At 41.0% G+C, this 10,020-nt stretch overlaps 2 protein-coding genes across 2 annotated transcripts; one reads left to right on the top strand and one right to left on the bottom strand.

Annotated features, from left to right (window-relative positions):
• The first annotated feature begins 165 nt into the window (after positions 1-165).
• LOC136507728 (uncharacterized mitochondrial protein AtMg00810-like) lies at positions 166-504 on the top strand. Its single transcript, XM_066502359.1, has one exon. The coding sequence runs from the start codon at positions 166-168 to the stop codon at positions 502-504; it is 339 nt and encodes a 112-aa protein (XP_066358456.1).
• Positions 505-4,739: 4,235 nt separating this feature from the next.
• Positions 4,740-9,641, bottom strand: LOC136508567 (very-long-chain aldehyde decarbonylase GL1-10-like). Its single transcript, XM_066503274.1, has 5 exons — positions 9,220-9,641; positions 5,696-5,994; positions 5,388-5,535; positions 5,250-5,282; positions 4,740-5,011 (listed from the first exon to the last, which is right to left on the bottom strand). The coding sequence occupies exons 1-5, from the start codon at positions 9,559-9,561 to the stop codon at positions 4,955-4,957; spliced, it is 879 nt and encodes a 292-aa protein (XP_066359371.1). The 5' UTR covers positions 9,562-9,641; the 3' UTR covers positions 4,740-4,954.
• Between the last annotated feature and the right edge of the window lie 379 nt (positions 9,642-10,020).

Genomic DNA, 10,020 nt, shown 5'->3' with positions numbered 1-10,020 from the left:
TCCACATTTTTTTATGAGAATTGATTGACGTTTTCATTTGTATTTTGTTTATATGTATTCTACAGAGGCGCAAGATATCTAGGTGCTCGTGGAAAATAGGTAAAGGCACAACCTATGTATGTTCCCAAGGTCTCATAGCATCTAAAGATAGTTCCCAAGCGTGAGATGGCGGCTCGTTTCAAGATGAGCGATCTCGGCGCGCTCTCCTACTATCTCGGCATCGAGGTGAGGCAGGGAAAGCAGACCATCTCCCTGGGTCAGCACGCCTACGCGGAGAAGCTGTTGGAGCGCGGCGGCATGGCGGAGTGCAAGCCGTGCGCGACTCCGATGGAGGAGCGGCTGAAGCTGGGCAAGCACAACACTGCTGCGAAGGTGGACGCGATGCGCTACCGGAGTATCGTCGGCGGGCTGCACTACTTCACTCATACCCGACTGGACATTGCGTTCGCGGTTGGGTACATCAGCCATTTTATGGAGGACCGCGCGAAGATCACTGGTCGGTAGTGAAAAGGTTGCTGCGCTACGTCAAGGGGACGCTCGATCAAGCGATCATCTTCCCCAAGAGTGGCGGCAAGGGAGGGTTGCGGCTCATGGTGTTCAGTGAGGCACCCCCAAAGGCAAAGGAAGGTGAGCCGGAGCTCACTGTTTTCAGCGATGCAGACATGGCGGGCAACATTGATGGGCGACGAAGCACCTCCGGCGTGTTCGTCTTCTTTGGAGCGGCCCCCATTGCTTGGCAGTCGCAGAAGCAAAAGATCGTGGTGCTGTCGACGTGTGAGGCGGAGTACGTCGTAGCGGCCACGGCGGCGTGACAGGCTGTCTGGCTGGGCCGACTGCTAGGCGAGCTGACCGGCGAGGAAGCTCACCCGCCAGCTCTAATGGTGGACAACCAGCCCGCCATCGCCCTCGCCAAGAACCCTGTCCTCCACGACCGGAGCAAGCACATCAACATCAAGTTCCACTTCCTCCGGGACTGCATCGATGGAGGGCAGATCGTCATCAAGGTTGTCGAGACTGGCAGACAGCTCGCTGACATCCTTACCAAGTCACTCGGACGCCTGCGGTTCATGGAGCTGAGGAAGATGATTGGCATGGATGAGGTTAAGGCATCGGGCTAGCAGCATGATTAGGGGAAGAATTGTTAGACATAATTTGTTGCTCCCTATTTTTCCTTGGTTGGAGACTAGTCGACTCGGCCGACCACTCCCTGTTGGGAGTTGAGGACTGATCAGCTTTGCCGATCAGTTCCTGTAGCTGTAGCTGTATTGCAATAGGCCACCCTTAGTACATTAGTTGGTAGCTATTACATCAGCCATGTCTGTAGTGGGCTGAGGTAAGCTTTGTACTGTTATGAGTAGTTGGTATACCCTGTACCTTAGGAGTAGGTAGTTGGTGTATTCTTGTACTTAGGAGTAGATAGTTGGCCAATAATTATGTACCTTAGGAGTAGGTAGTTGGTGTACTCTTGTACTCAGGAGTAGGTAGTTGGCCAACAACTATGTACCTAGTAGAGGTACAACTAGAGTTGTATATATTTCATCCAAAGGGCAATGGAATACTTAGTTCAGTTGCCACAAACCAAAGGGCATGGCTTCGGTCAACGCTGGTGCTTGTGCTGTTCTCAATCTCTTCTTCTACCTCTAGCCATAGTGAGTAAGTGTGTGTGCTGGTAAGCTAGTTGCAAACCTGTGCAGTGCAGCCAGGGATCAACACAGAACATCTCAAAACCTCAGCACAAAGATTTTCAGTAAATTCACCAAGGGAAGCTAGAAGGGAAGGTTTTTGAGATGAGAGATGGGCTTCCAAGCCATGATGTGACCAAGTTCTAAGGTTCAAAATGGTACTAAAAACACTGAGGAAATCAGATCAAACACAGCTCCAAAAAATACCATAGAAAAGTAATGAAGAAAATACAAAAAGAATGAAACAAGAGATTCTAAAGGAGGAGACAAGAGGAGAACTCCACACGAATTTCTTGTGGATTAAGAAATGATTCCAAAAAACTTGATAGTCTAGTTTTACTCTAAATCAAACTATCTTAAGTTTAAAGTTTATAGAGATGATTGTGTACATATATGACATCAAATAGGTATACTATGAAAATTTGTCATAGTAAATCTAACGATACTTATTTGATATAATATAAATATCAATATTCTTATAAACTTGGTCAAACTTAATATAACATTTGACTTAGGACGTAACTAGAATGTCAAGTTATTGGGGACAAATGTAGTAAAAGAAATTGGAGGGCAAATCATATTTTTAAATTGTTGAAGTCTAAACAAAAGTTGACTTAGAACATAACTTATGCATGTCATAAAACAGACCTGTCACACCAATCCCTTTGGCATGATGGGTGGGAGTTGTCATGGCGTGGTGGGAGAACGCCCATGTAGAGTTTGTTTATTTAACGAGCCATCTCTTGAGGTACACTCGCAAGCCGGAACGAGTTGAATGAGACCGAGGAAGCCCACAATTAATGCTACCAATAGCAAGCCCAAAGCAACCTTGAAGCCCAAGCCAACCCTAGCAAGACCCCATGCGTCCCTCTCCCTCTGATCTCACCCAAAACAACCTCCTAACCTTGCTCCACAGACACATGCCAACGACTTGCTATGTCCCATTGGCGCTCATGGATTCCAAATCCCCATTCGTTTGTGTCCGCCCAACTGTCGGTCGCCTGCCGCGGCGTAGCACCCCATTGACTATGGCTGGTAGCTAGGCTAAGTGTGTGCACCACTTGCACCTCGCCATGGAGAAGGAAGACAAGGTCGTTGAGGGTGCAGGGGAGTCATGGCCATGGTGTTGAACTCTCGTGCAGTCACAAGTGGCGTCAGCACGAAGCGCCATCCAGACCTGGTCAACGGTTGCCTCTCAATCTCGCTCATGGATCGAGTAGCACCCAATAGATTCGGGAGTTGCAGGCTTGCAGCTGTGCTAATCGCTTCTTGCCCAGCACCTATCTGTGCTTGCTCACCAATCATTATATTCGCATGGTAGGTAGAGGGCCCTAGTGTTGTCCGCCTCACTACCAGAACCAAACAAGTAATCATGGTGATGAACTTGCTTCCAGTACAAAGTTGCAGATATCTTCAAGTACTACGAATTTGGTTTATGTCGTTTCTCCGTTCAAGGTCATTAGAAAAATCCAAAAAAAAAAAATTGAAAACTTAAAAAATTGTGCGTTAAATGATTCTAAATAAAAGCTTTGTCAACTAGAAAGTTGCATGCATGTCTCTTTAAATACTACAATTTTGATATAAAGTTTGTCTTAATATGATTTAATTTGAAAAATATGAATTTTTAATGTGTTGTATCTATTTTTAGACGCGGGGCAAATTGGTAGCCATCTCTACGCTACTACACAAAAACATAACCAAAGCGTTTGAATTTTAGGCTCCGAGGCGGCTGGGCCGGTTGCTCGCCTCAGTTATACGTGGCGGGGCAGCTGGCCAAGCAACCGCCTCGGTTAATAAGTATTAACCGAGGCGGTCCGTTTAGGCAGGATTAACCGGGACCTTTGGACGGAGGCCGACGGATTGCCCACCTCGATTAATCGATTTTGCCCGCCTCGATTAAATTTTACTGTAGTAGTGCTAGAAATGGTATGTTTAAAGACGGTCCGACTTTCCGGACGCCTCTAAAAATAAAGGATGTTTTTAGAGACAGCTAGTCTTTTCAAAATGGCTCTAAAATTGATTTCTAGAGGTGGGATGACTCAAAAACCATCTTTAGAGGTGGTTCTTTTTTTTTTTGAAAATTTTAGAGGTGGTTCTTGATAGAGCAGCCTCTGCACTAACTAAAAGAGAGGCACGCCTTGGCCGGTTTCTAGTAATACGGTAGTAGTAGCAGCCACCATGTTATGCCCCGTGGACTTACGCCAAGCTAACAAATAGGGTCTATAGCAGATATATTGACATCTACATAGCGGATTGCGGATTGCGGCCGTTATAGCGGACACTAAGTTCCAATAATATTATCTAATAATAATCTCGTATAACTTAGATATATTTATATATCTTAAACAATGACTTCCTTACATATTAACAAATCAACTAAATACAAATTAATAATAGACTAATAAATATATAAGTTAAATAATGAAAATAGATATTTAATTATATTGAAAGAGTTGATTCTCGATCAAATATATCTTAAATTAAGAATGAATTAGTTATGTTCTAGACTTGGGCCGCTATAGCGGACTGCTACGTCAAATAATGGCCGCTATAGTGGCTTGCTTCATCAAATAGTGGGCACTAAGTTCCAACCCGATAGCGGTAAGGGCCCGCTACCGCTATAGTGGTCACTACGAACACTATTTAGTACCTTAACATATACCCACGGCCCACGGCTATCGTGCTGCCTTGGCCAAAACAAAAGAGGAGAAGGCGAGATGTGGTGTGAAAGAGGCAAGATTTGTTGGGGGCGGTAGAGATTAGATCCACTGAGAGGAGTCTCGGTTCAACAAAGAGGCCCATCTAACTAACTCCAGATCTCCAGCCAACCGGACTTACCCATGCCAACTGGAGAAGAAAACACCATATTGTCATTTTTATTGTCACTCTCAAATTTGTTTACCGGCTGGTGGCTTAAATGTCAGCGAGGAGAGGGAGGAAGGGGGTGGAAGAGAGCCAGCGATCGTGATTTGCCCCCCAAGCCGCCGCCGCCGCGCCAAGGGCCACGCGAGGGCGTAGAAGGTAGGGATAAAAAATAATTTTCACCAGAAATTAAACTTATAATATTATACATTGATATTCTTAGTGGACAAACAAATTACATGTGTAGGTACACACACATATAAGGTACAAATCGAGAAACCCTGGTAATAAATATGAATTACTGGTTTGATATCCGATCCCTAGGCAATATAATTGAACCACCAGTAACTGTATATGGTATGTGGATATATTCACTGCCCAATATATTCTTGCATGAAATATTAACTATCTCAGTCCTCTATCCCACTGCTGCCCTTCATGTTCTGTTCGGCCTGCTTCGTCTTCAGCTGCGCACAAGTACAGAAGGCATGTAGGTGACATGTGAGGTGTATACCGGCATGGCGACATTTTTCATTTTTTTAAAGTGGTAAGTAGCAGTAATAACTAATATTACTTTTGTGCATAATTTCAAATTAGTTGGAAATGGAGTGGTAAATTTATCAAAGAACCAAATGGGGTTAAATTTTCAAAAATTAGTTGGAATTGAAACAAAGAAGGTGGTTAAAAGTTTATTTGAAGCTATACCTTTGCTAGGCTTCTCTTGTGGTGTAGGTAGCTCTGAAAAGAAAAAAGAGAGAAAATGGCGTATAAAAGGACGAACTAGACATAGTTATGTATTCTATGACAGTGGTTCACTATTTGCACAAGAAATGACAAACTTACCTTGTTTGTCACATATATATAATCACAATATGTAAACACAGAACCGAAATTGGTCCGAGTTTTTCCTCCAGCGTAGTGATGATAGTCGTGGAATTCCGCACCCACGACAAACGGGATCAACCCCGCGAGGCTAAACGGGAAGTTGTAACTACATTTACAACAAGGGGGTCCAGTAATAATTCGTCCGAAACAAACACTTAACACATACTACTCACCGGATAGAGGAGAATAATAACATTGCTAAATAAAACAAAATGAACTAGAGAGGGAAATAACCTAAGTAATTTAACCAAATCATTTTTTTTTACCCGCAGTGTGCGTCGGAGGCTTCCATTAAGCGGATGGCGAACCAAAGCCAGTGCGTCGTGACGTGGCATGGCATGATTGCTGGCCCAGCAAAGATTGTGACGGCTAGCAAGCTAAGCTCGGCGCCGTGAGAATAGGCCGCGGCGAACCCGGACGGCGCCGTCTTCTCGTAGCCCCACTTGGTGTGCAGAAAGCGGTGGATCCAGTACGTCAGGTAGTCCTCCACCAAGGTGAACACCACCAGGTGCATCGCTGTCTCCCATACCGATGGCAAAGGGAGCCCCGTCCGGACCCCAAACAGCTGCAATGTATGTATATGTATGATCGTATGAGAATCTTTATATATATATATATATATATATATATATATATATATATATATATATATATATATATATATATATATATATATATATATATAACTACTACCTGTAGCTGGTTACAAAGTAACTTATTCTGTAGCCACTTTGAGTTACGATAATTACTATGTTAATTTATGAGATTATAGTAACTTCTTACTAAGTGGTTTACTATAACGTTATGGTAAATATCCCCGTGTGTTATAGTAACCCAACTATCGTAAATATGTATTGACATTATCGTAAATTAATATATAAAATTATCGTAAATGGAGGTGGCTACAAAATAACTTATTTTGTAGCTGGCTACTGAATATACTCTCCCTATATATATATATATATATATATATATATATATATATATATATATATATATATATATATATATATATATATATATATATATATATATAAAGATCAAGCTGAGTAGATCACCTCTTTTCTAGAAATAATCACATCAGTTAATTTAGTCGTGCAAGCTGACGTGCTAGAAATTAATTAGTAGCTTGGTTTCAATATAGCTTGTCATGGTTTATTCTTGAGGTTATCATCAATTCAAACCTTAATTTGTCTGGGAATTAACTGTAAGCACCATTCATTTTATTCCCCACTAGCAGCATGTTGCATTGTTACTTGAACAAGTTGTGGCTTGAAGATTTATTTAGCGATGAGGTCATATATGTTTCAATTCATTTAAGAATCAAACTCCACACTGTACCTAGACACATGCTGTCTAACTCGTATGTGCACCGAAGGTTATCTATCAATCATTGTGTGGACACATATTTGTTTTGGACTCCGCGCCATGCCTGAACAGTTAACTCACATGGACACTTGAGAGAGTGCACTACTACATAATAGATTTTTAGAGGCGGTCACTTTTTTATTAGAGGTAGGCAAACCATCCGTCTCTAACCAAGCGTCACTGTTAATTGTCATTTACAGAGGCAGTCGACATCACCGTTATTAGAGGTAGGCAAAATCTCCTTATCACTGTACCACACAATCATTTGTGTGTATATATAGGATGATATCTTTTTATCAACATTTTATAATCTTGTACTAAATATTTTGGTTACTAAATGAACTCAATTGAAAAAAAAGTTTCACCTACAAAGTTTTAAATCTTGTCAAGAACTACAACTTTGGAATAGGATGTGTCACCATCCAAGATTGTTTGAAAAAAAATAAAAAACTTGATTCTCAAAATATGTGAACTTAAAACAAATATTTGAGACACTAAACAACTTCAAATAAAAACATATCAGTAGCAAACATGTAGATCAGGTCGGCCACTTCAACTTTGGTATTAACTATGAGAACATTTAAGATTGTTTAGAAAATCTAAATTTTGAATTTCATAATCTATGAACTTAGAACACACATGTGCGACTCTAAATGACTTTAAATCAAACAAATTTTCAATTATAGAGTTGTAGATTATATTGAGAAATACAACTTTGTTATAGACCATGTCATCATCCAAGTTTGTTTGAATATTTTAAATTTCAAAATCAATGAACTTAAAAAACATTATTTTTGGACTCTAAATAGTTTCAAATAAAAAACTTCTGAACTACATAGTTGTAGATCACATCTAGGGCCACTTTTGATATAAAGTTTGTCTTTATTTGACTTTATACGAAAAAGTTATGAATTATTTTTTGATGCAACTATTTTTAGAGACGGACACTTAGAATATCCGCCTCTATTAATAGCGATTTTTAGAGGCGAGCATTTGCCTAGAGGTTATCTTGCCATTTATGAAGGCAATCTTTAGATATGCCTGCCTTTGTTAATCAGAGAGGTTGTCTCCTAAAATCATTTTAGTGGTAGTGGTGACGGATTATGGAAACACTTCGTATTTCAATTCTTTTCAGAATTGGACTATATCTTGGACACACTACTCTAATTTGTATAAGCATAGAAGAGATCAATTGAGCATGTCGGAACCCCATCTAATGGTTGCGAGCCATGAAAGATCAAGAAACCTTTTCCCCTTTAATATTAGGGATGGAATTGACCAATACACAATTGCATAGCTAGGCTTAGTCCCTGTTTGGATAGCAGCTCTATTATTATAACCAGGATTATGCATAAAATTATTATAATCAGGATTATGATTATAATAACCATAGTGTTTGGATCTTATGGATTATGTTGATTCATTATGATTGGTTAAAGTGAGAAATTCCAATTTTATCATGTATAATTTGGCAAGTTGGATAGTTAGTTGTGTGTGTGTGGGGTGGGGGGGGGGGGGGGGTTAGATGGACTTTCAGCACTCATAATCCCCTATAACTTGGTCTCACCTGGATTATGGGATTATGGTAATCAAGAGTTTTGATTATAATAATTTATCATATAATCAATCATGTTTGGATAAAAATTTATTATATAATCTAATTATTATAATCAGACGGATATCCAAACAAGGCCTTAAGCATATAGTTTCATTAAATTGTACCCAGGTATGTAAAAATCTTCTCCCTCGCTCACACATGGAATTTTTTTCTCCCCTTTCTCTTTCTTCCAAAATAGTATGCATGTAAGGGAATAAACTAAATTTGGGTGAAATAATTCTCTCCCACCACACCCCAGTTGTAGTTACTGAAAACTTATGTTGGATTTACACTCGACTTATGTACTAGAATTAGGTAACTATTTGACCTAATTTCTAGGTATAATTGGTGTAACAAAAAATTCGGGTTTGGGGAAAGAATATCCACCGATTCTTACAATACCTTTAATCTAGGCGAGGAATTACCTTTCATGCACCTAAATCTTTTCTTATAACATGGAGTAGACAATCCCTAAGCATATATATAATAATAATTCATTGTACAATTTCAACTTCTATTATTGTTATTAGCATTTAAGTTAGCACCGAAGCCATGTTTTTCTACTCTGCTTGGATCAGCTAAAGTTTTTATTACATACAATAGTTTTTATAACTTTTTTTTTTGGGATATAACTTGGGCTGTTTGGATTGGCTAGAGTTTTAATTTCTTTAGCAGCGTTCGAAAAAAAGAGTTTTCTTTAGCAGCTAACAACTTATTTTAGTTGATGCAAACAGGGGATTAATTTGTTCTCAGGTCGTGTTGACAATTTCCATGTCAATAAATGCAACAAATTAGAAATATAATTAACCACACATGGTGAGAGACCTTGAATGCGAGGGTGTAGACGAGTGGGAAAGGACCCAAGATGGCCAGGGCGACACGGTTGCTCTCCCTTATGTAGCGGAGGTAGGTGGAAACCGGCGAGGGCTGCGGTACCCTGGGCTGCACCTTGTGTCGCAGCGCATAGCCTGGCGCGAGCTGCTGGAGAATCATGGCGGGCAGCGGCGCCAGCGCGTCCACGACGAGGTAGACGAGGGTGATGTGCCACATGAGCCACAGGTCCGGCATCGCCGCCGAGTAGCGGAACCACGAGGCCTCCGCCCAGGTCATAGAGCGCCCCAGCGCCGCCTCCGCCTCCGCCTCCGCTGCGGTGCCATAGGGCATCATCGCGCTGCCGCCCGGCTGCTACACTGTAGTATACAGCTAGCTAGACGATCCTCTCTAGCTGCGAGAGAGTGGTTGGGTGTACTTATGTTCAAGCCGCTATGGCTGAGTGGTGAGCTGAGTGCCTATTTATAGTGGACTGGCTTGCATGGCTCCGTGACACGTCGCCACTCGCCAGCAATGCATATATTATTGGCTTTTTCCAGGCCAATAATGCAAGAGAACGGTGTAGTATTTTGTGATACCTTTTCTCCTACTACATAACTAAATTATTAAAGACTCTGTCTTTATCGAAAAAATTAAAGACTCTGTGCTCTGCGAATAATCGACGACGTTGCTAGGCCAATTGTCAATTAGGAACACATATATAATATAAATAGGGTGCATTTTATATACTCCCAGGTAGTTACTCCCATTATCAATAAATCACGTTGCGTATGTGTAAAAACTCATTTATCAATT

The sequence above is a fragment of the Miscanthus floridulus genome, chromosome 15 (genome assembly GCF_019320115.1).
Source record: "Miscanthus floridulus cultivar M001 chromosome 15, ASM1932011v1, whole genome shotgun sequence".
Taxonomy (NCBI): Eukaryota; Viridiplantae; Streptophyta; class Magnoliopsida; order Poales; family Poaceae; genus Miscanthus; species Miscanthus floridulus.
Note: the sequence above shows the minus strand (reverse complement) of the source record. Positions and strands in the feature narration are given on the sequence as shown.

Bases quoted from the DNA above. Each gene is read 5' to 3' on its own strand.
- LOC136507728 (XM_066502359.1), top strand. From the start codon at position 166: ATGGCGGCTCGTTTCAAGATGAGCGATCTCGGCGCGCTCTCCTACTAT.
- LOC136508567 (XM_066503274.1), bottom strand. From the start codon at position 9,561: ATGATGCCCTATGGCACCGCAGCGGAGGCGGAGGCGGAGGCGGCGCTG. The intron at 5,995-9,219 runs GTCTCTCACCAT...CATACATTGCAG, and splicing joins TCTACACCCTCGCATTCAAG to CTGTTTGGGGTCCGGACGGG. The intron at 5,283-5,387 runs GTAAGTTTGTCA...TTTTCTTTTCAG, and splicing joins ATATATATGTGACAAACAAG to AGCTACCTACACCACAAGAG.